The sequence below is a fragment of the Aspergillus mulundensis genome (genome assembly GCF_003369625.1).
Source record: "Aspergillus mulundensis strain DSM 5745 chromosome Unknown scaffold_12, whole genome shotgun sequence".
Taxonomy (NCBI): domain Eukaryota; kingdom Fungi; phylum Ascomycota; class Eurotiomycetes; order Eurotiales; family Aspergillaceae; genus Aspergillus; species Aspergillus mulundensis.
The window spans coordinates 25,569-51,251 of record NW_020797900.1 but is presented as its reverse complement, the minus strand read 5'-3'; the positions used below and the strand labels follow the sequence as shown (position 1 = coordinate 51,251).

General features: G+C 54.6%; 14 protein-coding genes across 14 annotated transcripts; 5 read left to right on the top strand and 9 right to left on the bottom strand.

Annotated features, from left to right (window-relative positions):
- Positions 1 to 1,582: 1,582 nt before the first annotated feature.
- Positions 1,583 to 2,701, bottom strand: DSM5745_09389 (uncharacterized protein; the record flags this gene model as incomplete). The annotated part of the gene is made up of 2 exons (XM_026751405.1): positions 1,583 to 2,148; positions 2,194 to 2,701. The coding sequence occupies 2 exons, from the start codon at positions 2,699 to 2,701 to the stop codon at positions 1,583 to 1,585; spliced, it is 1,074 nt and encodes a 357-aa protein (XP_026599753.1).
- Positions 2,702 to 3,049: 348 nt separating this feature from the next.
- On the bottom strand, positions 3,050 to 4,962 carry DSM5745_09388 (trichothecene efflux pump; the record flags this gene model as incomplete). Its single annotated transcript, XM_026751404.1, has 3 exons — positions 3,050 to 3,987; positions 4,032 to 4,764; positions 4,807 to 4,962. The coding sequence occupies 3 exons, from the start codon at positions 4,960 to 4,962 to the stop codon at positions 3,050 to 3,052; spliced, it is 1,827 nt and encodes a 608-aa protein (XP_026599752.1).
- A 211-nt stretch (positions 4,963 to 5,173) lies between these two features.
- DSM5745_09387 (SDR family NAD(P)-dependent oxidoreductase) lies at positions 5,174 to 6,026 on the bottom strand (the record flags this gene model as incomplete). Its single annotated transcript, XM_026751403.1, has 2 exons — positions 5,174 to 5,661; positions 5,714 to 6,026. The coding sequence occupies 2 exons, from the start codon at positions 6,024 to 6,026 to the stop codon at positions 5,174 to 5,176; spliced, it is 801 nt and encodes a 266-aa protein (XP_026599751.1).
- Positions 6,027 to 6,222: 196 nt separating this feature from the next.
- DSM5745_09386 (EthD domain-containing protein) lies at positions 6,223 to 6,639 on the bottom strand (the record flags this gene model as incomplete). The annotated part of the gene is made up of 1 exon (XM_026751402.1): positions 6,223 to 6,639. The coding sequence occupies one exon, from the start codon at positions 6,637 to 6,639 to the stop codon at positions 6,223 to 6,225; it is 417 nt and encodes a 138-aa protein (XP_026599750.1).
- A 274-nt stretch (positions 6,640 to 6,913) lies between these two features.
- DSM5745_09385 (cytochrome P450) lies at positions 6,914 to 8,515 on the top strand (the record flags this gene model as incomplete). The annotated part of the gene is made up of 1 exon (XM_026751401.1): positions 6,914 to 8,515. One exon carries the CDS (start codon positions 6,914 to 6,916, stop codon positions 8,513 to 8,515), a length of 1,602 nt encoding a protein of 533 aa, XP_026599749.1.
- A 374-nt stretch (positions 8,516 to 8,889) lies between these two features.
- On the top strand, positions 8,890 to 10,744 carry DSM5745_09384 (flavin-containing monooxygenase; the record flags this gene model as incomplete). The annotated part of the gene is made up of 4 exons (XM_026751400.1): positions 8,890 to 9,068; positions 9,130 to 9,525; positions 9,572 to 10,236; positions 10,284 to 10,744. 4 exons carry the CDS (start codon positions 8,890 to 8,892, stop codon positions 10,742 to 10,744), a joined length of 1,701 nt encoding a protein of 566 aa, XP_026599748.1.
- A 261-nt stretch (positions 10,745 to 11,005) lies between these two features.
- On the bottom strand, positions 11,006 to 12,478 carry DSM5745_09383 (aldehyde dehydrogenase family protein; the record flags this gene model as incomplete). The annotated part of the gene is made up of 1 exon (XM_026751399.1): positions 11,006 to 12,478. The coding sequence occupies one exon, from the start codon at positions 12,476 to 12,478 to the stop codon at positions 11,006 to 11,008; it is 1,473 nt and encodes a 490-aa protein (XP_026599747.1).
- A 400-nt stretch (positions 12,479 to 12,878) lies between these two features.
- On the top strand, positions 12,879 to 15,521 carry DSM5745_09382 (uncharacterized protein; the record flags this gene model as incomplete). The annotated part of the gene is made up of 2 exons (XM_026751398.1): positions 12,879 to 13,090; positions 13,139 to 15,521. The coding sequence occupies 2 exons, from the start codon at positions 12,879 to 12,881 to the stop codon at positions 15,519 to 15,521; spliced, it is 2,595 nt and encodes an 864-aa protein (XP_026599746.1).
- Positions 15,522 to 15,704: 183 nt separating this feature from the next.
- DSM5745_09381 (SDR family NAD(P)-dependent oxidoreductase) lies at positions 15,705 to 16,617 on the bottom strand (the record flags this gene model as incomplete). Its single annotated transcript, XM_026751397.1, has 3 exons — positions 15,705 to 16,065; positions 16,139 to 16,535; positions 16,569 to 16,617. 3 exons carry the CDS (start codon positions 16,615 to 16,617, stop codon positions 15,705 to 15,707), a joined length of 807 nt encoding a protein of 268 aa, XP_026599745.1.
- A 254-nt stretch (positions 16,618 to 16,871) lies between these two features.
- Positions 16,872 to 18,698, bottom strand: DSM5745_09380 (flavin-containing monooxygenase; the record flags this gene model as incomplete). The annotated part of the gene is made up of 2 exons (XM_026751396.1): positions 16,872 to 17,325; positions 17,374 to 18,698. 2 exons carry the CDS (start codon positions 18,696 to 18,698, stop codon positions 16,872 to 16,874), a joined length of 1,779 nt encoding a protein of 592 aa, XP_026599744.1.
- Positions 18,699 to 18,924: 226 nt separating this feature from the next.
- Positions 18,925 to 20,621, bottom strand: DSM5745_09379 (acyl--CoA ligase; the record flags this gene model as incomplete). Its single annotated transcript, XM_026751395.1, has 2 exons — positions 18,925 to 19,829; positions 19,877 to 20,621. The coding sequence occupies 2 exons, from the start codon at positions 20,619 to 20,621 to the stop codon at positions 18,925 to 18,927; spliced, it is 1,650 nt and encodes a 549-aa protein (XP_026599743.1).
- Positions 20,622 to 20,831: 210 nt separating this feature from the next.
- On the bottom strand, positions 20,832 to 22,217 carry DSM5745_09378 (uncharacterized protein; the record flags this gene model as incomplete). Its single annotated transcript, XM_026751394.1, has 1 exon — positions 20,832 to 22,217. One exon carries the CDS (start codon positions 22,215 to 22,217, stop codon positions 20,832 to 20,834), a length of 1,386 nt encoding a protein of 461 aa, XP_026599742.1.
- Positions 22,218 to 22,571: 354 nt separating this feature from the next.
- DSM5745_09377 (alpha/beta hydrolase) lies at positions 22,572 to 23,411 on the top strand (the record flags this gene model as incomplete). Its single annotated transcript, XM_026751393.1, has 1 exon — positions 22,572 to 23,411. One exon carries the CDS (start codon positions 22,572 to 22,574, stop codon positions 23,409 to 23,411), a length of 840 nt encoding a protein of 279 aa, XP_026599741.1.
- Positions 23,412 to 23,665: 254 nt separating this feature from the next.
- DSM5745_09376 (acyclic terpene utilization AtuA family protein) lies at positions 23,666 to 25,596 on the top strand (the record flags this gene model as incomplete). Its single annotated transcript, XM_026751392.1, has 2 exons — positions 23,666 to 24,672; positions 24,723 to 25,596. 2 exons carry the CDS (start codon positions 23,666 to 23,668, stop codon positions 25,594 to 25,596), a joined length of 1,881 nt encoding a protein of 626 aa, XP_026599740.1.
- Positions 25,597 to 25,683: the final 87 nt, after the last annotated feature.

The window sequence follows — 25,683 nt, the reverse complement described above, 5'->3', positions numbered from 1 at the left end:
TAATTAAAAAAAAAATTATTAAGGCTAATATTTTTTTATTTAATATTACTAAAGCTAACTTACTATTAATTTAAAATTAATATTTTAAGTAACCTAAGCTTTAATTTTAGGCTGCCAAGGCTTAATATATTTTATTATTATATTAAGTTATATAACTTAACTAGGTTATTAATATTTAAAAACTTAATTATTAATTAAATAAGGCTAGGGTAGGCCTTAAGTATAAGCTAAAGTAAAAATTTATATATAAAATATTTAAACCTATATTTACTTTTTAATTAAAAATAACTTAAGTATAACTTAAAGGTTTATAAAGGTAGCCTTAAGGCTAGCCTTTTTTTTAAATTTTTAAGTAACTTTTTTAGTATTATTTAACAGGGTTTAAAATACTTTATTCTTATTAGTTAAATTTCTTTGTTAATATCTTTATTATTAGTAAAGATCTTTAAGACTTATTGGTCTTACATACTTAATGCCTTACACCCGTATATAACTGCTTATTTAAGTTATTAAGGCCCTAAATCTTAACTATAATAAAAGAACTTTTTAAAATTTACTATACCTTAATAAAATTAAGTAATATAAGGCTTAAAATAAGCCTTTTTTAATACTTGCTTAAATAGTTAACTAACTTAAATTTACTTTACGCCTACGCCTTTAAACTATTAAAAACTTTTTAAAGGTACTTTAAATAAATAAAACCTAGGTAACAGGCGGAATACATGTAAAGATTTAAATTACTTATAATAAAAATAAAAAATTTAATTTTTTTTATATTATTATATAATACCAGCATTATAAAAAATAAATATTTTAGGGTTTTTTTTATAAAAATATTAAAGGGCCTTGCTTTTTTTAGTATAAAAAGTTAAAAAAAATAAATTTAAAAAAGTATTAGTAATATATTATTCCCCTTATTAACTTATACATTTAGTAATATTTAGGCCTTATTATTATATAAAATAACATGCCTTATTATAAAGCCCGCGTAATTATAACTAAGTTTAAAAAATAAGGCCTTTACTTATTAAATTAGCCTATATTTTTTTTAAATTTAAACCTAATTAAAATATATTAGGATAAAATAAAAAATAAGATTTAAAAAAATTATTTTTATAAGGTTAATAACTTAAAAAAGCTAAAAAAAATTATATAAAAAGCCTAGGATATAATTAATATTATAAAACTTATATTATTTATTAATACTATATTTTAATAAATTTAAAATATTATTATAACACGTGGGGGCTATATAAAGTAATAAATTTACTTTAAATAACTTTAATTTTACTTTAAATAGCTTTACTTTTAGCTAGTTTAGGCTATTATTTTAGGTTTTTATATTACTTTTTTTTACTTATTATAAAATTTAATACTTTAAGTACCTTGGCATAGTGTTTTATATAATAAAATATATTTTTTTCTGCGCTAGCGAACGCTAACTAAAGGGCTAAGAATTCAAAACTTGGCTTCTGTGGTGGGTACCTATGGACCATAGGCCAAATAGGCGAAGGAAACGGTTGGAGCTACATCACATTGTGCTTTTGTCGGAAAGCAAGAGATATTTTAATATTCAACAATACTATTCAAAGACAACGGCCATCCTCTTACTCGACGTCCCTGCCTGCATCTCGCGGATCATCGCGTCCACATCCTCCAGCCCAGATCGCACTTCAATCTCCGGCGTTATGCCATGTTTCGCAGTAAAGTCGACCGCTTTGCCCATGCGCTGCGGGATACTCGTGCTCTCAGCCTTGACAACATATGTACCAATGGCCAAGTCAAATGTCGACAGCTCAAGCGGGCTGGAGCTGATGCCAATGACCATCAGCACACCCCCTGGCCGAATGATCGACGGCGCGCTCTTATAGGCAGCTGCAGCGCCGCTGAATACTGCGGTCGCATGGACTCCGCCATTGGTAATTTTCTTTATTTCTGTGGCAAAGTCCGTTTGAGACAGAGAGTTGAAGATCACATCGGCACCTTGTTCCCTGCACGTTTCAAGTGCGCCGTCGTTGATATCGATCGCAATGACCTGGAACCCCATCGCCTTCGCGTACTGCACGGCCAGCTGTCCGAGGCCTCCGGCGCCAATGGCAGCGAACCACTGCCCTGGCTTTAAGTCGCACGAATCCACGGCGTGGAATGCTAGAATGGTTAGCAACCGCTTGATGATAAAGATGCCAAACGTACAGGTAATCCCAGCGCAGAAGATAGCCGAGCTGCGCTTGGGATCAAGCTGCGCAGGGAGCCGAATGACATTCTGCCAGTCGACAGCCGCGTACTCCTGGAAGCATCCAAAGTCCGTGACCCCTCCAAATCCAGAGACGACGGGCTTCCCGTTGGTGCAGTGGTTGTTGTGCACCATGCAGCCCTCGCACTCGAAGCAGCAGCCGTTGATATAGAGAAAGCCGACCGGGTCGCCTTCCAGGAACCCCTTGTCCGTGCAGTTGGCACCGAGCTTGGAGACGTAGCCTGCGCCTTCATGGCCGAGGGTGAAAGGCTCGGTCATGTTTGGTTGGTTGATTGCTAGGATGTCTGAGTGGCAGAGAGATGCGGAGGCGAGTTTGACGAGGATCTGGTGCGGTGCTGGCGAGGGGATCGGGATCTGCTTGACCACCACCTTTTGCTGCTGGGGGTCCCATTGCGCGGCTTTCATCGTTTGGTTCGTCATTTTATCGATAGCAGTTATTGCGAACATGTTAGGTACCTTGGTGGCCGAGATGTAGAATATAAATACAGCTGAATGGCCCCAAGACCTTTGAACAGGGGGCGCCCCCGCGCGGCAATCATTTTCCAGCGTGCGCTCATCCCGGCATGGGCTCAGTTACCTACGGCTGGGGTAGGCATCCAGGCAGGCATCTACCTACAACTGACTGTCACTGCATGATGTCGGTTGTGATGAACACTTGTCTATCGATCTGGAAGATGGACGCAGTTGGTGGATACTTCGCTACCGAAGCACTCGCTGCTTTATGATATGACCCTTTGGACCAAACAGAGAGTATTACTGAGAAAGGAAGCCATTATATATAAGTCGATGTCAGCTTTAGACATGCTCAATCATCTCAACGTCCGCCTTGCTCTCCGAGACAACATCCCCCTTCTCCTGTCCCTGAAGACGTCTCGCCACATTATAATGGACCAAATCCCTCATGCTCGGCACAAAGCAACTAGCGACAATCAAAATAACGCTAAATGGTATCGTGCAAAGGAAGACAACGCGGAAGCTCTCCGAATACGCGATCTTACGAGCCGCCATTGAGGCCGCAACAACGCTGTCTGTGGCACCCGGCACCCCGTCAGGGATTGACCCAGCGGACACAGCCTCAAGGAGCGCGGACAGAGAAGACTCAGGCAGACCAGCTGCGGTGGCTGCCGCACCCACATATTTCGGGATATTCTTCTTCACCTCGTTATCCAGCACAGACACGTACACGGCCTGTGCAACCGCTCCCCCGAGAGCGCGGAGCGAACCCAGAACGCCCGTTGCAAGGCCGATGTCCTGTGCCTCGACGACGAGGGTCACGCCGGGGAAGGTGATGTTGTCGACGTAGCCGACGGCTGTTGTAGAAGCTTTGGTCAGAGCGTGCAGATCCGGAGGGGGACTCGACATACCGATACAACCCAGCGTGCCCAGCGCGATCGTCATCGACCAGGTATCCGGGCCCAGAGCGCAAAGTGGGGTGATAAAGGCCATCGAGAGACAAGATGCAATGATGCACTGGTATTTGACTCCGGGGACGAAGCCCAGCGCCATTCCGCCCAGTACCTGGCCGAGGAGAATTCCACCGCCGACCACGGAACTCTGCAGACCGATCTGGATGGAATCGGTCGTGTAGATTGAGGAGATGATCTGTGGCCATAGCACAGTGAAGGAGTAGTAGACCATTGCGCCCACGGCTGCGTCGGCGACGATTGCAACGAACCCGACGTTCTTGAATAGCCGCGGAGGCATGAACGGTCGGGTTTTGCATACGAAGCCCTCTGTATTGCTTAGCGGAGTTTATGGAAAAGATGCCCGGACGTACCGTAGAAAACAAAGGCTGCTATGGTAGTGATGCCGATGAGCAGAGTGCAGAGGGTCGGTGCGCTGACCCAGGGGTAACTGGTCCCTCCCCAGGACAGCCCGATGAGGAACAGCACGCAGCCCGCAATGAAGAGGAAGATACCTAGGAAGTCGAGTTCCTTGAACATCTCCCACTTCGTCTTGCCGTCGACATTGAGCTGTGCGTACTTCGGTGGATGGTAGAGGAAGTGATATAGGATGGTGGCGATGACAGCGAGGATCAGTCCGATATAGTAACTCCACCGCCAGCCCTGGCTTGTATTCTGGATCAGCAGTCGAGCAAGAACAGGCCCGAAGACAGCAAAAGGTAGCGAGGACAGGAAGACGATCGTCACGATCACGCCGCGGTATTTGTTGGGCACGAGCTCGCCCAGGATGATTCCAAACGAGAGCTGGCCTGCAGCCGAGACCCCATTGAAGACATTCGCGGCAATCAGCATCTCGACGTATGTGGCTCGCGCTCCGACGATGCACCCGATGATAGAGAGGATCATTGAGCCCTGCACGATCCACTTCCTACCAAAGATGTCGGAGAGACGGCCGATGAGGAGGAACCCAATGCAGCTTGAGAGCGTCCATACGGTGGCTACCCAGTTGATATTGGGGGAATTGCCCAGCTCGGCGTTGATCAGGCTCAGGGTGTTTGCTGGCATCACCCAGCCCAGGTAGGCTACGATCGATCCGAGGCATTGGGCCTGGAGAGTTAATACTGAGTTATCGGGTCAGATGGTACGTACCAGCACTGTGCCCAAGAAGGGCAGGCTCCGGAAGTAGCCCTTGGGCATGTCTTCCACATCGCCCCCGATGGCCTGGACGTCGACGTAGGTGACGGTGCCATCGGCATGGACCACCTCTTTCGGGGCATTGGAGTCAGCAGTTTTGGTTGAAGACATGGTGGGGAGTGGTGTCGACTCCAGCTTTTTTCCGAAACCCTATGTTTTATGTATAACAAAGATCTGGATCTGATAGACTCCCGATCTCTGGTCCAGTCGATCGGAAAAGGTTTTCCCACGCTATCCCCGCATTTACCCCGGATTACAGGTCTGCAGAAGAGGTGGAGGGTCTGGAGGAATCCATTCATCTAGATCTGACAGAAGTCGAGCCCTAACACGCCCACCCTCCGTCAATAGAATGGGTAGCACCGGTAATAAATGAAGACGCATCACTCAGAAGGAAAACAATCAAGTTGGCCACCTCCTCCGGCCTCCCTGGCCGTGCCAACGCCGTGTCCGTCTTGACGTTCTTATTACCGTTGATGTCGGCGGAGAGGGATAGCATCGGCGTTTCGATCGCGCCTCTGATCACGTCAGTAACTCTATCAATAAGGGTCAGGCTGTCGTACGGGGCAATGCAGTTGACTCGGATGTTCCGGTCCTGTCCAACTTCCTTCGCAGCGGCGCGTGTCAGCCCAATGACTCCGTGCTTGCTGGCAGTGTAGGCGGCGTTGTTCTGGAATCCCATGATGCCGGCGATACTTGCTGCATTGACGACGGCGCCATTGTCAGCCATGACTTGGAGTTCTGCCCGCATACACTGCATGACGCCCTTGAGGTTGATGTCCATGACCCAATCCCACTCTTCGGTGTCGGTGTCTTTGACCTGTTCGCCCAGTTAGTACTCTATAGAGCCAGAAATGATGGGTACTTGCCCCCTTCAAGCCGATCGACTTTCCAATAACGCCAGCCAGGTTTGCAGCGCCATCCAGCTTTCCGCCCCATTTGACCGTCTCTTGGATCCAGCTGTCAACGGAACTGGCTTGACGGACATCGACTGTCTGCACGAAAGCATCACCGTAGCCGGCGTCTTTGATCTCTCTGGCTACTTCCTCCAGAGCTTGCTGTTGGATATCGCCAATGGACACTTTGGCACCGAGGGACGCAAGCAGTTTGGCGGTTGAGCGCCCGATGCCGGAGGCGCCGCCTGTGATGGCAATCACTTTACCAGTAAAGTCAATCATATTGTATGCTGCAGTCTATCTTGCAGAAAGGAACTGTGCAGATAGTCTATATAGTCTCTTACCCCAGCCGTTTGTCGGGAGAAGATACCCCGCCCAGCTAAGAGGGTGGTCGCACAGATCCCCGAGCTCCTTGCAAGTTGCCTGGATGAGACTCCGGTGAGAATAATTGTTCTTCAGACCAACCAATCTAACAAATCTAAAGTACACTTGCAACCAACGGATCCACCAGAGTAACCATGACCCTGACCCCCCTCTCCGGACACAAAATGCGCGCCCCATCCGGCCCCAGCACATCCCGCATCTCCTCACTCGTAGCAAACTTCTCGTAGTCCTCCCAGCTGTGGAAATACATCTCCGAGCATGCGTCCCATTCGAAATCGAGAGGTCTTGGTCCGAGCTTCGCCGCCGCTTCGGTGAGGTCCTGCCGGTTGTGGACCTGCGAGTACTGCAGGATCTTGGCCTCGCTGTAGATTTTGGAGTTGAGGACGAGGGGGCCGTGGACCTCGCGCCAGTACTTGTCGAAGTCGGCTTTGGAGAGGGAGGGGTGGCGGGTGAAGAAGCTGCTCACGCGGATGAGGGGCTTTGGTGTGGGCAGATTGCTTTTGTCGCACATGGTGGAAGTAAGTATGGCAATTTAGGAGAACGTTGATGAGGATGGCTTTCAGTTCACCGTTTGAGCCCTATGAATCACGTTGGCTCTTCTTCAGCTCTTCAGGGATAGTCTCTGGGCGGGAAAGGGCTGGATGTGTGCCGGGTGTCGATAACCGTGGGGAGAGCTTAGCCCTAAACCTCAGTGGAGATGACAACTAAGCAGCATATCCACTCTATCAAGTCTATTCTAACAAGGCAACCGTCAGATACCATTCTTGGCTTGCAACGCAATCACAATGCTGCCGCGCACTGCCACCGAAAAGACCTGGGCTCTGGCCACCGTGGGCCTCGTCCTGAGTGCCTCGTACATCCTCGGCCTGGCCATCTACCGACTGTATTTCCATCCACTAGCCAGATTCCCCGGACCGAGACTCAATGCGATCAGCTCATTGCCCTCGATCTACTCGCTGCTTCGTGGCCGATTAGGGCTGGAAACCAAGCAACTGCACGACAAGTACGGCTCGGTCGTGCGAGTCTCGCCGAACGAGCTGGCCTTCAACTCGGCCCAAGCTTGGGAAGACATCTACGGGTTCAAGACGGGTGGTCGCAAGAACATGCACAAGGATCCCATCCATGTCGGCTCCGTCGACCCTTTGCCCGGCGCCTCAACCCTGACGATGGCCGACGACGAAAACCACGCTCGCCAGCGACGAGCCATGTCGCATTCTTTCTCGGAGAGGGCGTTGAAGGAGCAGGAATATATTATCCAGCACTACGTCGACATCCTCATAGGCAAGATGAAGGAGATGGCAGACAAGAATCAGCACTTCAATCTGGTGAACTGGCTGAACTTTACGACGTTCGACATCATCGGTGATCTGGCCTTTGGCGAGCCCTTTGGCTGTCTCGACCTGGGCGCATTCCATTCCTGGGTTGCCTTGATCTTCGAGACCGTCAAAGTCGGCGCACTGGAACAGGCCACTCGACGCATGGCGGAGGCAGGATCATGGACGCAGACAACGCTGCTGAACATGATCCCCAACTACCTCAGACAGCGACGACGCGACCATCTAACCCGCAGCCGCGAGAAGGTCGAGCAGCGCCTGCGCAACGGACCGGGCGAGCACAACGACTTCATCTACTACATCCTGCGTCAAAAGGAGAAATACGATCTGCACAACAACGAGATCATCCTAAACAGTGCGTTGTTCATCGTAGCAGGCAGCGAGACAACCGCAAACCTCCTATCCGGCCTCTTTGCCCGTCTCCTCCGAAACACCGACAAGATGCACAAGCTCTACGCCGAAGTCCGCGCTGCTTTCCAGCACGAGGACGAAATCAACTACCAGCGCACCAGCCACCTCGCCTACCTCAACGCATGCCTGGAAGAAGGCCTGCGCATCCACCCCCCAGTTCCCACGGGCCTCCTCCGCACGGTCCCCAAAGCCGGCGACACGATCGACGGCCACTGGGTCCCCGGCGGCACCTCCGTCTCGGTGGGTGGGTGGGCGGCCTCGCACAACCCGGCGAACTTCCGGGACTGCGACGCGTTCATTCCCGAGCGATGGCTGGACGGCGAGCCCGCGTACGCGACGGACATCAAGAGCGGCATGCAGCCGTTCTCGCTTGGTCCGCGGGGCTGCATCGGCAAGAACCTGTCGTACATGGAGATGCGTATCATCCTTGCGCGGCTGGTGTGGAACTTTGATGTTGTTAGTATCGATGGCGCGTGGCAGTGGGATCCCGAGGGCGAGATGAGGCATATGAAGGCTTATACGACGTGGCAGAAGCCGGATCTTAATGTGAGGGTGGTTCGTGTGCAGCGGGGGGGTGGGAGGACGGCTGGGTCGTATTGTGTGAAGAGCCAGGCTCAGAGGGAGGGGAAGGAAGACCTGTAGTTTGGCTTCATAGCCCTGGCTATGATGTATTTTCTTGTTTGTTGTTTGGGCACATGCTGCGTTCTGTTCTAATGTTTTTGGAGGAGCTACCAGTAGCGGTGTACTTATGCAGCCAAAATTGAGTAGTGAATAGCGAGTCATTTGCTCCTTCCTGCAGAAGAATGAAGGCAACAGGTCTCAATTCCCCGACTCAATCAACCCCAAAAGTGGACCGGATGCAAGCCACTTGCTCGGACGTCTTCAGCCTGTGCTCAACCGCCATCCATCGACGTCTGCATGACTTGCGTCACCTACTTCAGTGAATCATCTATATGATAAAGCTTGAGTCGTCACTGGGGTACTGCCTTCGCATACTCGAAGATCTTACGACCATCATGGATTCGAATCAACCCATCCACCACGAGCGGCATATCCGCATCATCTGCATTGGCGCCGGTGTCTCGGGTCTCCTCTTCGCGTACAAGCTGCAGCGAAGCTTCTCCAATTTCTCTCTCGTCATCTACGAGAAGAACCCCGAGATTGCCGGCACATGGTTTGAGAACCGCTACCCAGGGTACGCTCTGTCTCATCATATGTACCTAACGGCATCCTCGTGCTAACCCACGTCCGCTCAGCTGCGCCTGCGACGTCCCCTCACACAACTACACCTGGTCTTTCGAACCAAAGCCCGACTGGTCAGCGAGCTATGCCAGCAGCAAGGAGATTTTCGACTACTTCGACACCTTCTCGCGCAAGTACGGGCTGCGCCACTATTGCCGGGTCCTGCACCAGGTTGTCGGGGCTAAATGGAACGCCCAAGGCGGCTACAACGTCCGCGTGCGAGACCTGCAGTCGGGGAAGGAGTGGAATGACTCGTGCGATATCTTGATCAACGCGGGTGGGATCCTCAACTCGTGGCGCTGGCCTGCGATCCCTGGTCTTGACAGGTACAAGGGGACGCTGGTGCATACTGCCAACTGGGACGACTCGATCTCGCTGGAAGGGAAGCATGTTGGACTCATTGGGAATGGGTAGGTGGGACACATTCAGAACCATGTTCATCGCCAACCTCTATAGGTCTTCCGGTATCCAGGTTCTACCGGCTGTTCTGCCTGAAGTCAAGAAGGTGACGACCTTCATCCGCGAACCGACCTGGGTGTCGCCCGTCAAAGGCCTGGAGCAGCACATCTTCACCGAAGAGGAGAAGAAAGCTTTCGCATCCAACCCAGGCCATCTAACCGAGTACCGTCGCGGGATCGAAAGCGGCATGAATGGCCAATTCGCCATCTTCCTCCGCAACACCGAGGGCCAAAGGTCGACGCGGGAGTACATGACCCAGCAGATGAGGGAGAAACTCAGCAACGCCGAGCTGGACAAGGTCCTCATCCCCGAATGGTCGGTCGGCTGCCGAAGGATCACGCCGGGGGTCGGCTATCTCGAGTCGCTCAGCCACGAGAAGGTCAAGGTCGTGTACGGCAACATCACCGAGGCCAGCGAGAACGGCTGCATCTGCGACGACGGCAACGAATACGCAGTCGACATTCTCATCTGCGCGACCGGCTTCGACACCTCGTTCCGCCCGCGCTTCCCCATCATCGGGCCGGGTGGAAACAACCTGCAGGATGCATGGAAGGACGAGCCCCATTCCTACTTTGGCATTGCTGCCGCAGGCATCCCCAACTATCTCACCTTTCTTGGCCCAAACAGCCCTGTTGGGAACGGACCTGTATTGTCTGCCATTGGTACGTCTTCCACACACACATAGGAAAGACGATCTAACAACCACCAGAAGCCCAAGCCGACTACATGATGAAACTGATCGACCGCTACCAAACAACCAATATCCACAGCTTTGCGCCAAAACACGAAGCCGTCACCGACTTCATCCAGTTCAAAGACGCCTTCATGCGCCGCACCGTCTGGGCCGACGGCTGCCGCTCCTGGTACAAGTCCACTGACCCCAACGGCCCTGTGACAGGCCTATGGCCAGGCTCAACACTGCACTACATCGAAGCGATGAACGAGGTAAGGTTTGACGACTGGGAGGTCAAGTACAACGGGAACCGGTTCGCGTGGTTGGGGAATGGGTATAGCCAGACGGAGATCGATGAGACGGCGGACTGGGCGTATTATATCCGCGACCATGATGATGGGCAGTTTCACAGTCGCAATAAGAGGCTGCGGATTGTGAATAAGTCGGGGACGAGAAGGCCGGAGAAGACGGCTTTTACGGTGTTTCCGAGGATTTAGGGTATTATGAATGCCATGTCAATGCTTGGAATCAACAAACCCAGTGCAGTTATACTACTGTAGTCGAGAAAATGTCGCTTCTTTTGATCTTCCACAGTTCTATCTAGATTTCAGGTCAAAATGGTCCTTAGTCCAGTGTTGCACATGGTCTTATAGTGGCCCGGGGAAGGGTTCAAAGGCAAATGTCTCGGATATGGCCGATATATATTTTGCAACAAGACTAAACACCAAGAATATCCGCAAGTTAAAAGACCATGTACATCAATACGTCAGATTGATCATGACAGTCTTCGGCTCCGTAAAGTGCTCCAACGCATCGCGCCCGCATTCCCGCCCCAGGCCACTCTGCTTCGACCCGCCAAAGGGGGTATTCAGGAAGTTCAGACTGATGCAATTGACACCAACCATGCCGGACTCGAACTCACTGGCCACGCGCAGCGCCCGGTTGATATCCTGCGTAAAGACGCCCGCCATGAGCCCGTACTCAGTGGCGTTGGCCTTCTTGAGGACTTCCTCCTCGGTCTTGAACGAGTTGAGGATCGACACAGGACCGAAGATCTCCTCCTTGTAGATCTCTTCATCTTGCTTGACGTCCGTGAACACAGTCGGCTGGATGTAGAAGCCTTTATCCCCGACTCGCTGGCCGCCCGTGAGGATCTTGTTAGTCTGCGCCCCGCGCTCGACGAAGCCGGTGACGCGCTGGAATTGCGCTTTGTCGACTAGGGGGCCCATTACAGTTGACGGATCCTCTGGGTCGTTGATCCCCTTGGCTTTTTCCTCCAGCGCGGCCTTGTACTTCTCCGTGAACTTGTCGAAGATGCCTTCTTGAACGTATACCCTCGAGGCAGCGAAGCATGCCTGGCCCGTGTTGATGGTGATGGCATTGACGCACCAGGTCACCGCATTCTCGAGGTTCGCGTCGTCGAAGACCACGGCCGGCGATTTCCCGCCCAGTTCGAGGGTGACCCGCTTGAGGTTCGACTCGGCCGCCATCTTCTGCACCTTTTTGCCCGTCGGGATGGAGCCCGTGAAGCTGACCTTGCGGACGCGCATGTGGCTGGCTAGTAGGGCGCCCGTCTTCCCATCGCCCGAGAGGACCTGGAAGACGCCGGGCGGGAATCCGGCCTCCTTGATCAGTGCGCCTAGTGCCAGGGCCGCGAAGGGCGTCTTCTCGGACGGCTTCAGGATGAAGCAGTTACCGGTCGCCAGGGCCGGAGCAGCCTTGAGGCCGACGGTCCCGATCGGGCCATTCCAGGGGACAATGCCGGCCGTGACGCCGAGGGGTTCGTGGCGGGTGATGCGCATGAAGCCGTCCTGCTGGGGATATGCCTCGCCGGCGAACTTGTCGATCCAGCCGGCGTTGTACTCGAAGGCGTTGGTGCAGAGGTCGATCTCGAACTTGCCGAAGGCGTTGTAGGGGGCGCCCAGGGTGAGCCGGGTTAATTCGGCGAGTGCCTCTGCGTGCTCTTGGACGAGGGCCGCGAACTTGAGGAGGATGCGGCGCCGCTCGGTCGCGGTGATGGCTTTCCATTGCGGGAAGGCGGCTTCGGCGGCGGATACGGCGGCGTCGACGTCTTCTGGCCCGGCTTGGGGGACTTTGTTGGAGACGAGGGAGTTGTCGCGGGGGTTGAAGACGCTGAAGGTGGAGGGGTCCTTTGGGTCGATGTATTCGTTGTTGATGAAGAGCTGGGTGGGCAGGGTGCCGCGGGAGAAGGGGAAGGTTGCGGGGGACATGGCGACAGGGTGTAGGGAATTGGAGGTGACTGGGAAAATGGATCTTGCTGGCGATTAGGTACCTATATACCCTGCAATGTCGGACAGAGGGGAAAACGATACCAACCAGAGGCAGCCATTTTCCTCTGCAGGCGCCACAGGGCTTGGCTGGGCGGGGTTCTTTATACGCATACGCTCGATCGGGCATGATAAGCGCCTGTCAACTACAGGTCAGAGGGACACGAATCATCCTTGCCAGTGGAGGCGTGTGAGCATGAATCAGGGATCAGAGGGAGCAGAGGGGGCAGAGGGAGGGGGCAGCGGGGCCGAGGGCACAGAATGCGGGGGGGATCGACCGAGACCAGCCGGATTCCCCGGATGAGCTTCAGCTTCTCCTCTGCATTTCCATCTTGTCATAACAATGGCTGGGCCTCAGAACACGAACCGCCAGTCCGACTCGTCCGGGTCCGGCAATGAAACCTCTTCCAAGCCTCGCCATCGAGCATCAGTCGCCTGCGTGGCCTGTCGAGAGCGCCGGACACGATGTGTAGTCCAGGCAGGGGAGACATCCTGCACTCAGTGCCAGGAGAGTGGCCAGGAGTGTATCATCAAGAACGATGACCAGAGGCGAAAGTACGCTGCTTAGCTTGGAGGATTGAGACCGTGCTGACTGTGTTCCAGACCGGTGTCCAAGGCGTACGTGAGCCAGCTCCAAGACCAGATCCAACAACTCCAGGCCGCTTTACGTGAGAAGGAAGAGCAGTCTACAATACGCCAGAACCAACCGGTCAACACTAATCACGTCGAAACGACCGAGTCCGGAGAGAATCGCCCCCAGCTAGAGCCCTCGCAGCCCTACTCCCTCCCTGTGCCAGCCGATACACCGGAACCAGCGCTCCCTCAATACAAAGACAGTCCAGCACGCAGTTCAGACAGTCCGCCCTACCGACCACTCACGCCCATCAACTCCGGCCTCCGAAAGTCGTCGATGGCCCACCGGCTGCTGTCCACTCGAGGGCACGTCAGCTTCGACCAGCTGGCGGGCCAGCAACGGTACTTTGGCCCGACCACAAACTGCCACATCTACCTGGACATCGCATCCGAAAGTGAAGAAAGCCGGCGACAAGCCCGAGAGCAGTGGCGGCGGACGCAGCGCGTCCTGTCCGCCCTGTCGCACGAGTCGCAGGAATACCTCATGCGGCTGTTCTGGAAGCACTACAACTCGGTCATCCGCGTCGTCCACCAAGAGGCCTTTGAGGCTGGACGAGATGCTGGCGGAGGGCCTTTCTACTCGGGCTTTCTACATATATGCATCCTCGCCGCGGGATATCGCTTCGCAGATAAACAGCGGCCAGACATGATGCGCATCACCCTCCCTGGCAGGGAGTCGTTGCTGCATCGCGAGGCCAAGTACATGCTCGACTACGAGATGGAGCGGCCTGGCGGTCTTCCCTCCATTGCGGCTCTGTTGCTCCTCGGCGACCTCGAGGTCGGCTGCGGTCGCGACAACGCGGGCTGGCTGTACTCGGGCATGGCCTACCGGTTATGCTTCGACGTTGGCCTCCATCTGGACAGGTCCGGGTCGGGCGTGTCCCAAAGCGACATTGAGATCGGGCGCATGACGCTATGGGCGTGTGTCATTTTCGACCGGTACTGGGCACTCTTCCTCGGTCGGCCGACAGCACTCAAGCCAGACGATCTGGAGATCTACGAGCTCTCGCAGCAGTTCGACCGACTGGGCAGTTCACCCCCAGGCTCGGAGAAAACCCTCGAGCTGCAGATCTACCAGGCCCTCTTCGAGCTCATGGAGATGGGCGGCAAGATCACCGGCATCACGCATGTCTCCGGCCACGATCCCAACCACGACCGCCATATGTATCTGCGCATGGCCGCCCTGGACAGCGAGCTGGAGCGCTGGTATGCCCGTCTCCCAGAAGCCCTAAAGTACACCGCGGAGAACGCCACCACCGCGCCTCCTCCTTTCTTTCTTCTTCACCAACAGTTCTATTCCACCATGATCATGCTGCACCGTCCGTTTGCAGGATACGACAACATCCTCGACAGCCAGGGCGAGCGCAAAGTCAGCGAGGCAGGAGTCAAGCATCTCTCAGCCCTCTCGCATGCAACCTGCACAACCTGCGCCGGTCGCATCGCCCAGATCTTCTGGCAGCAGCGTCAGCGCTTCGATACGCGAAAGATCTTCGTCACTGGACTGCAGCACTCCGGCAACGCAGCCACGGCCCTGGTTGCGGCCATCGCGTCGTCCACCGACCGGGTCGCCAACGATCGGAGCATGCGATACCTGGAGTGTCTCGTCGCCGTCATGGACGACATGGCGGAGCCATACCAACCCGCCGAGCAGATGGCCACCATATTCAAGGCCGTGCTGCAGGAGCTCCGAGAGCTCCATCCGTCGTTGCAGTCGTCGAATGTCGTGCCGGCCCGCAGAGGCAGTTCCGCAGACGTTGATGGCCAAAGCAATATACCGCCGAAAAGAATCCCACCACCCAGATCCCAGACAAAAACACAATCGATGCACTCCACTTCATGGCCGGGTGATGAGCAGTTCCCGCAGATGGCGACCATCCTGCCCTCTCCACCGCTGACCTTCCAGTCCACAGAGAAGCCGGCACGTCGGGATACTGGAACAGAAAATATCTTTGCCGACAACAGCGTCCCGAGCATCGACGACTCCTGGTCCATCTTCAGTGCACCGGATCGCTTCGCCATCAACAACGTCATGGCCGGTGCTGGATCACCGTCTGCCTTTGTTTCGCCTTGGCCAACCGCAGAGACGCCCTCGTTATTTCGATTAGCGAATGATGCTACGGTAGAAACGAATAATATGAATAGCGACTTTATGCATCTAATGGAGAATGCCCAGGGTCCTGGTGAGAACTCCATGGCCATGTCTACTGCCGGGATCGAGGGCTCTGGGGGATCCAGCCAGACCGAGCGACCAACAAGCTTTACTTCTCCAGATACAAGGGTACGAGGACAGCCTCCAAAATGGAAGAGGCCCAGCAGTCGGTCGGATAGTATATGGACGGAGATCATCAGCTAGTTCTGCAACATAAGACGGATGTGGTTCTGGTGACTGGAATATCTACGGAGTACTTGGTGCAATCTTCATCATTTTTCACTGTCACACCATATACCTTATTACCATCATTGAATAGTAAAGCCCCTATAATACTTCAATTAGCCTTCATGCACTCGGGCTGAAACCTCGGAAGCGTATGGCCACTTACCCATCAGCCACCATCGCCGCCCCAACCATATAACTGCTCAACGGCGAAGCCAGGAACGTAATATGGTCCGCGATCTCCTCCATACTCGCCAGCCGCCCAGCCGGAATCTTGTCGACCTCCCGCTGTATCACGCCCGTATGCATCGAGCTCTGTACCAACGGCGTCTGCACGTACCCGGGACAGATGGCGTTGATGCGGATCCCCTTCGGCGCATAGGCTACGGCGTCTGCGCGCGTGAGGCCGAGAACCCCGTGCTTTGATGCCGCGTATGCCACGGCGGGTGTGTTGAGCGAGGGTGCGAGGAGGCCGTACATAGAGGCTACGTTGATGATGATCCCGCGGTTGTGACGGGGTGAACTATCCAGGGCGATGATTAGCCCTCGTCTGGATCTCTGGGAAGGACCTTCAGTATATTGTATGGTACACGTACTCCTCCCTCCTCTCCTGCCCCAACATAACGCCAATCTGCGCCCTGCTGCTCAGCCAGACACCATGCAGATTGACATCGATCGTCCTCTTCCAGTCGTCAACGTTGTGCTCCGCTGATAATGCCCCCGGGCCGGCGATCCCGGCGTTATTCACGGCATAATCGATCCTCCCGAATTGGCGAACCGTTTGTGTTACAGCGTCACTGACGGACTCTTCGTTCGCGACGTCAAGGGCCAGCGGCAGGACTTCTGTACCCGGGAAGCGGGATTGGATTTCGCGGGCGGTGGTTTCGGCAGCACTGAGGTTGATGTCGGCGAGGGCCAGCTGCGTGACGCCGTGTTTGGCGAAGGAGAAGGCGGTTGCTTTGCCGATGCCTTGGTGTGGATTGGTGAGTCTGCCTGTAGATGGTAGATGAGAGGATTGCGTCTTACCAGAGGCTGCGCCTGTGATGAAGCCTGCTCCTCGGAGGAGGGAGGGCATTGCGCATGGAATGAAGAGTATAGGTGTGAGGGGATCGTAGCTGGTGATTAGGGGTCCAAATGTTTGAATTGATTTGAATCCCCGACTACTGATTCAGGCTTGTATCCATGGATTCTCCCTCGGCTATCATTTTCCTCCAGCTTCTGCTACCACCTCGGCACGAACCTTAGGGACCTAGGTATTTCCAAGGCCAAGTTACTGGTTATGCTGCATGATTGAATGATTTCTTCAAGGGTAACAGTAAAGTAATCAAATCAAGCAACCGCCCACTCATGGTCACTGTTGCGGACATACGTCGCCAGCCCCAACGCATCTTGCTTAACCCCAGCCTTGACAGTCCCATTCCCCAAGAACGCAAATCTGTTCCGGTATCGATACGTGATGTCGTAGTCTTCAAACCTCGGATCCTTGATGGTTTTAAGGAAGTGCACCGTAGGCCCGGGCCACAGGTAAATGCGCTGCTTGAGCTTGCCGTCCTTGAACCACGAGCGACAGTCCTCCTGCCAGACGGTGGTCTTGTGGTACTCGTCGAAGTGGTCGTAGATGTCGTCGAGCGCCTCTTGCTTGACGGACATGGACTTGATGGTCTCGGTCTGCATCTTCTGCATGCATTTGACGCTGTATTCGACTGTTGTTTCGATTGACGGCAGTAAGGTTCCGCTCGACCAGGTTGCGCCGGGGCCGACGATGGTGTAGTAGTTGGGAAACCTACGAATGTTAGCTAGAGCAGACCGTTGTTCCTGGGGTATGGCTCACCTTGGGGCAGAGACTCCGAAGTACATGTTGACGCCATCTCCCCAGTCCTCCTGTATGCTTTTCCCCTCGGCGTTGATCACCTTGAACGCAGGCTTGAACGCTACATTAAACCCGGTGGCACAGACAAGGATGTCCATCTTATGCTCGACTCCACTGGCCGTTATAAGTCCGTTCTTGGTGGCTTTCTTAATGTCTCCGAAGATGGGCTGGACATTGGGCTGCACCAGGGCTTCCAGATAACCGTCCCCCGGTGAGATCCGACGACAGCCCGGAGCAAACTTGGGGATGATAAACGACTTCAGCTCTTCATGCCCGGGCCCCATGCGCCGAATCATCTCGTCGGTGATGTTCTGTCGGAAACTGTTGGACAGCTCCGAGCCCTGCTGGTACATCCCAAACAGCCCGTTGATCTCCGCCTCGATGCCCTTGCGGAACGCAAGATGATACTCGGGGTCCTCTCTAAACTTCCTTTTGTCGTCTTCCGTAAACGTGTACTGCCGACTTCCAGGATCCGCATCGACGCCATGCCGAAGATCCTTCGTCAGCGCAGTCGCACCGAACGGCGGACTGATCCAGGTCGGACTCCGCATGTAGACCTGCACCTGCCTGCAGACCTTCTGCAGCTCCGGCACAATCTGCACGCTCGTCGACCCCGTCCCAATGACACCAACAACCTTGTCCCGGAAGTTCACGCTATGATCCCAAGCCGCAGAATGCATCTTCGGCCCCTCGAACTCCCCCAGCTCCTCAACATCAGGCCACTTCCACGAGTTGAGAATCCCCGTCCCATTCACGACGCAGTGCGCCCAGTCCCTCCAGCTCTCTTTCGTCTTCGTATCCTCCAGCGTGATATTCCAGACCCCATCCCTCTCATCCCACCGACACTCCACCACCCGCGTATCCAACTTCATATACCGTCTCAGCCCAAACCGCTCCGCAAACCCCTCAAAATACCGCTGGATCTCACCACCGTAGGCGAAATAATGCGACCAGTTGGGGTTCGGGTCAAACGAGAACGTGTACAGGTGCGACGGGATGTCGCACGCCACGCCCGGGTATGTATTCTCGTACCAGGTCCCTCCGAAATGCGGGTTCTTCTCGAACAGCGTCAGTTCCCAGGAGGATGGCTCCAGCATGCGCTCCATCTTGTATGCTAGGCATAGCCCTGAGGCGCCGGCGCCGACGCATGCCACGCGTAGCTTGCTTGGTTTGGAGTGGTATTGGTTGAGGACTTTGTAGGGGTGTGGTGGGTTGGGGGAGGGGTAGCTGAATTCCCCGTCTTCATCGTGCGCGCCGTTGGTGCCGTTGGGCGTTCTTTGCGTCATTTTGCCTGTTAACCCTAAGTAGATTTGATCTTTAGGTCAGGATGATCGAGTACCCATGTGTCTATGGTACTTTTCAAATGCATATATGCTATAGAATGCGCTGCGCCGAGAGTGCGTGGCACCATATCCGGGAAAGGTTCTCCAGGTACCGGGGAACAATATCCAGTCTTGTCTAGGTCAAGGTACGGCATACACGCAGGAGTAGGGACGACTCTATGGCTCTGAACTACAGCCTTGAACGCCCGCTGGCATCCCGACGCGCCCATTCCTTGAGCACCTTCCGATTCAGCTTCCCACTGGCGAGACGCGGGACTTCGGCCACAAACTTTACTCCTCCGGTAATCTGCTTGTGCTTCGCTACGCGGTCCGTCATGTAGTTCTGGATGTCCGCCTCAGTCAGCCCCTTCGCCTCGTCCTTGAGTGAGACATACGCCCGCGGGCATTCCTGGCCGTCCGCAACGAACCCGACCACCCCGGCATCAGCAATGCCATCATGCCCAAGAAGAACCGCTTCAAGCTCCGCCGGTGAAACCTGTAAGGCATTCACCTTGATAAGTTCCTTCTTGCGATCCACGACCCAGAACCAGTTATCCTTGACCACCATGATATCGCCCGTCTTCAACCACCCCTCGCCATCCAAGCTTTCTTTCGTGGCCTTCTCGTTCCTCCAGTATCCGAGACACACATTGGGTCCTCGAACATGCAGCTCCCCCGGCTCCCCGTCTTTAACCGGGTGTCCGTCCTCATCTAGCAGTTTACACTCGCAGTTGGGATCCAGCATGCCCACACTCCCTGACTCGTCGTAGAGACCCCCCGGCACATGGATCGCGCCACAAGTGACCTCCGTCATTCCCCAGCCTTGCACAACGTTCGTCTTGAACCGGTTCTGAATCGTGTTCTGGAGGTCCCTAGATAACGGCGCTGCGCCGCATAATATGTTCCTCACGCTGCTGAGATCGTAGCGCGCAGTCTCGGGCCTCTTGTCCAGCATGATCAGAATCGGGGGCGCGACTTGGAGATTCGTGATGCGGTATTTCTGGATCGTGCCGAGGAACTCCTCGTAGATGAACTTGCGCATTATATACACGGGGAAGTCGAGCTTAGGCGCCATCAGACAGGCGTATAGCTGCCCTGCCGCGACTGTCAGCCATAATCATGCCATTCGCGCAGTGACTTACCGTATGCATGGTACAGCGGGAGAAACCCAACCCACCGCTCCTCCGGTCGACTCGCCGGGACCAACGCATGAGGGTGGCCCTGGTCACGCATGAAGATAGTCTGCTCGACATTGGCAATCAGATTCCGATGCGAGACGCACACCCCCTTTGGCAATCCCGTTGTGCCGGAGCTGTAGTTAATCGTCGCGACTGTCGTCGTCGAGGTATCGACCATGCTATCCCATTTCCACTGACTCGCCTCTTCCTCGCTTCCGATAAAGCTCCTCCAATCCGACACGCCGTCAACCGTCTCACGGGGGCAGTCGTCAAACAGAAACATGCGCTCTCTATGAATCCCCACACGCGCCGCAGCAGCAACTGCCGTCGTGACAAGACTCGGGTGCACCAGGATCAAACCAGCCCCCGTATCCTTGAGCTGATGCTCGATTTCAAACTGCGTGTATGCCGGGTTCGCCCCGCTGAAGACGCGTCCTGAGCCGACGATGCCCTGGTACGCGACCGGCACAAAGATGTGGTTCGGGGTTAAGATCATGACGACTTCGCCTTTGGGGATTCCCAGTCTATCGAGGCCGTAGCCTAGACGTCGGACCCAGGAGAGCATCTGGCGCGGGGAGAGCGAGGTGGCCGGGTTGCTGGCGTCGATCCATATGGGTTTGTCGGAGACGGTTTGGTTGGGGGGGTACAGGTACGTGAGGATGTTGGATTTGGGCACTTCAATGGCTGGGAAGGTGGATTTGTATGCCATCATGCTTTTGCTGTTGTCTATGTCTAGGGTATGGGCATGGTAGAGAGGGTGGTGGTTTATATCAACCCGGTCTATGCTCGGCTAACGTTAACCTCGGTCGGTGTATCCCCTCATTTGAGCTAGGGTACCATACCATGATTACAGGATACTCTGTGGGCATTGTTTCTATCTGATCTGAGCTGACGGTAATAAGTCCCAGACAAGGCGTAGCTACAGCTTTGGCTTTATATACTCCCAGGTGCAATCATCCGCCAGCTCCTCCTCCAGCCCAAATTGCTTCTTCAGCTCCTGAGCTATCTCGTAGTACCGTAGATGCCTTGCCACAACATCCCCCGCAGTCTTCAACTGATCTCTTCCCACCTGATGCCGATGAGCAGCATCCGGACCGTCCGCAACCCGCACAAAGCGAGCATACGTCCACATCTCCGGCAAAGGCGTATGCTGCGTCAACCCCTGTCCCCCATAGAGTTGCATACACTCATCAATGATCCTAGCCACCGTAACCGGCACAAGAATCTTGCTCTGCGCAATGCCATACCTCCCGCTCTTATTCCCCAACGCATCCATCGTATCCGCAGCATTGAACACAACCAGCCGCAGCGCATCCAGCTCCAACCTCATCTGCGCAATCCGCTCGATATTGCTATCAAACTCCCCGATCAGCTTCCCGCGCGGCTTCTTGCGCCCGTCCGTCGCGCGCACAAGCGCATACTCATACGCCAGCTCGCCCTGCCCGATCAGCCGCATGCAGTGGTGGATGCGTCCGGGTCCCAGCCGCCCCTGCGCGATCTCAAACGCCCGCCCTTCGCCTAATATCACATTGGACACTGGAACCCGCACATCCTCGTAGATGTACTCCCCATGGCCCTCGGGCGCACAGTCGTACCCCATGATCGAGAGGTTCTGACGCATCCTGAAGCCAGGTGTATCGCTCGGGATGAGGAGCATGGAATGCCGCCGTCGGGGATCCGGGTTGTGCGGATCGGTACAGCCCATTAGGATATACAGCTTCACGTCCGGATTCCACTTTGCGTTGGCGAACAGTTTGCGCCCGTTCATTACGTACGAGTCCCCCTGGCGCTGGATGCTGATGGAGATGTTGGTTGCGTCGGACGACGCCACGTCAGGCTCGGTCATCGAGTACGCGGACGCGAACTCCCCTCGCAGCAACGGGTAAAGCCATTTCTCCTTCTGCTCGTCGTTGCAGTACTTCGCAAGCAGCTCGATGTTCCCCGTCTCCGGCGCATGGCAGTTCATCGTCTGCGCCGCCCAGTATACCCTCCCCATGATCTCCGCGCAGCACGCGTACTCGAGATTCGTGAGGCCGGGAGACTCCTTGAATTCCTTGGGCAGGAACAGGTTGAAGAGTCCGCGGGCTTTGGCTTCGGCGCGGAGCTGGCGCATCAACGGCGGCATTTTCCACCGGTCCTTCGCGAGTTGCGCTTTCATGATTCCTTGTGCCGGGATGCATTTTGTTTCGACCCAGTCGTGCACGGCTTGGATTTTTTGCAGGGCCAGAGGGCGCAGTTTGCTGAGTGTCCATGCGGGGTATTTGCTGAATGGGAGGGTTGTCGTGTCGGGTTTCGGTGTTGCCATGGCTGGAGATTTGGATAAGGATCGATGAATGATGGGACTGTTGATGAAGTGGAAGGAATGAAGATAGATGGTCGCGGGTATTGGCAGCCTGTACTTTGCCGCATATATTAGCTTCACCAACCATCGATCATGGTCTGACCATCGAGTCGTATCTCGTGTATCTTGTAGACAGAATAGCAGTACAATGGCTTCACAGTTTGCGCCGGCATGGCAGAAGGCGAGTCCCTCTCCGCTCAATCACGATCACAGCTGACCAGACTATAACTACAGTTCCTGGATGAGCTCGGGGAGACACCTCTCCTCTATGGCTCGCTGGAAGAACTTCGAATCACCTGGAGCGGCATTCTGCAGAGGATGGTGGGTAAGTACAAGGTCAAACCTACAGTGGACAACTCAGTGCAGACCCGCGATGTCACCCTGGCCGACTTCTGGCTCAGAGTATACACACCCCCCGGAGACACCTCAAACAAGCCGGTCGGCGTCTACTTCCACGGCGGGGGATGGGCTATGGGGGCCGTGGACGAGGAAGATGCCTTCTGCCGGCTGATCAGCAAGCATCAGCAGATGACGCTGGTCAGCGTGGAATATCGCCTGGCGCCGGAGTATAAGTATCCCGTTCCTCTGGATGACTGCGTCGAGGCAGTGAAATGGGCACTCGAAAACCTGCATCCCCCGTCCGTGGTCCTGATCGGAGCATCTGCCGGCGGGAATCTGGCCTTCGGTGCCGCGCTCAAACTGATTGACCAGGGGCTCGGTGGTAAAGTCAGTGGGGTGGTCGCCCTTGTCCCCGTCACCGTCCATCCAGACGCCGTTCCTGAGGACCTCAAGCCGCGCTATACATCATACGAGACGAACGCCGACGCAAGTGTGAACACCGCATCTGCCATGAAGACATACTTTGAGACGTACGGCGCACCCCCTGACGACATCTACACATCGTGCTTGCTCCATCCGAAGATCAACCAGTTGAAGAGAGTGTACATTGCCGAGTGTGGCGCGGATACGCTACGGGATGATGCAGTGTTGATGAAGGAGGCTCTGGAGAAGGCCGGGGTTTCTGTTTCGTACGATGCTTATCCGGGCTTTCCGCATTATTCCTGGACGTTTCCTTCTACGCACCTTGATAAGCATCGGGAGGAGTTTCTGGCGAAGGCGTTGGGTGGAGTGGAATGGGTGGCGGGGTTGGATAGCTGATATTTACGATATTATAGGTTTGTGCATACTTGTAGAATGGGATGTATATGTACAAGTTCTACACAGCGATATTCTGAGTGAGTAGAGTCTGTGCCTCTACGCTGAAGAAGAAGAGTCTGGAGGCAGGAAAACAATACCCGTGGCCCTGGGAAACGGCGTCCGCTGCAGCTTATGGTACCACGAGCATCAAGATATAAACCCGCCAAGGACGTCTTACCACCTCACAGCTCCTACCAATCCAACAACACATCACCATGGGCTCAACAAGTCCACGACCCGTCCGCGTCGGCGGCGCAAGCGGCGGCTTCTCCGACCGCGTCCAAGCAATCACCCAGCTAGCCCAGCACGGCGAATGCGACATCATCGTAGGCGACTGGCTGTCCGAAATGACCATGACCGTGCACGGCGCCGGCAAAGCGCGCAACAAGGCTTCGGCCGCGTCCAAACCCCTATCCCTAGAGGAACGAGTCAAGACGGCCATGTTCGCCGAGAACTTCATCGACTGCTTCGAGCCGGCTATTCCGCATCTGTACAACAACAAAGTCAAACTTGCCGTTAATGCTGGCGCAAGCGACACGGAGATCCTGGCGGAATTGGTGCAGAAGATGTGCGAAGACGCGGGGTGCCCGATGAAGGTTGCGTGGGTTGAAGGCGACGATGTCACGGATGCGGTGCAGGAGCTTGTTGCGCAGGGCGAGCAGTTCGAGAGTCTGGTGCACGGCAGGAAACTTGAAGAATGGGGGTTCGAGCCGGTCTGTGCCCAGGCGTACATGGGCGGCTTGGGGATCGCCGAAGCCCTGAGGCAGGGGGCCGACATTGTCATCTGCGGGCGCGTTGCCGATGCCTCCCCGGCGATTGGGGCGGCGGCGTGGTGGCATGGCTGGGCTGCTGATCAGTTCGACGAGCTGGCTGGATCTCTTGTTGCGGGCCATTTGATTGAGTGTGCCTCGTATGTTTGTGGGGGGTATTACTCGGCGTTCAAGGATATTCTGAAGGCTGGGAAGCACCTGAATGTCGGCTTCCCGATTGCGCATATTGACCACCGCGGTGAGACGCTTCTGACGAAAGAGGCGAATACTGGGGGTGTTATCACGGTTGGCTCGGTGACCTCGCAGCTGGTGTACGAGATCCAGGGTCCGTTGTATTACAACTCCGATGTCACGGCCCAGCTGGAGGGCATTCGGATGGAGCAGGTTGGTGAAGACCAGGTGCGGATTACAGGCGTCAAGGGGCTTCCTCCTCCGCCTACAGCCAAAGTTGGGTAGGATATTCTCTATTCTGCTCTACTCTCATTACATGCTGACCATCCAGCATCACCGCACCAGCGGGCTACCAAGCGGAATACCACGTGTACCTCGTGGGCCTGGACATCGAAGAGAAAGCCAAATTCACCGAAGACCAAATCAAAGAAGCCCTGGGCCCCGAGCGGCTCGCGAAATTCTCCCTGCTCAAGTTCCACGTCAACGGGTCCTCGCCCATCGACGCCCGCAACCAGGATCTCGCGACTGTGGACTTCCGCATCTTCGCCCAGTCCCCGGACAGGGAACTACTGCGGATGACCAACCCAGACGGTTTCTTCCGAAGGTCAATGGTCACCTTCCTCGAGGGCGTCCCGGGCGCATCCCTGGGAAACGACATGCGACAGGCCGAGGGCAAGCCCTACTACCGCTACTGGCCAGCCCTCATCCCGCAAACCGCACTGCGACAACGCGTCCATAATCTCTACGACAACCGCGTAACAGACATTCCCGCGCCCAAGATTACGCGCGAGTACCCCCGGCAGCAGAAGAGCTACGAGACAACTAACCCCGTCGACCTGTCTACCTTCGGCGAGACGGTCCGCGCACCGTTGGGCTACATCGTGCTGGGCAGGGGCGGGGACAAAGCGTCCGACTGCAACAACGGGTTCTTCGTGCGGCACGACGACGAGTGGGACTGGCTGCGGAGCTTTTTGACGATCGACAAGATCATCGAGTTGTTGGGGCCGGAGGAGTACAAGGGCAAGCCGATTGATCGGTTTGAGATCCCGGCGTTGAGGACGGTGCACTTCTTGCTCAAGGACCATATGCAGGGGGAGTATAACTGCTGCTCGAGCTATGATACGCTGGGGAAGAACTGTATGGAGTATCTGAGGGCGAAGACGGTGGATTTGCCGAAGAGGTTCTTGGAGAGGGGGAGGGTTTAGTTTAGTTTAGCTGTCTTAGCAGGTAGCTTTGATGTGAATTCAGTCAGCAATGCGTATCTCACGAAGTGGATGTTGTCATTGCGAAAT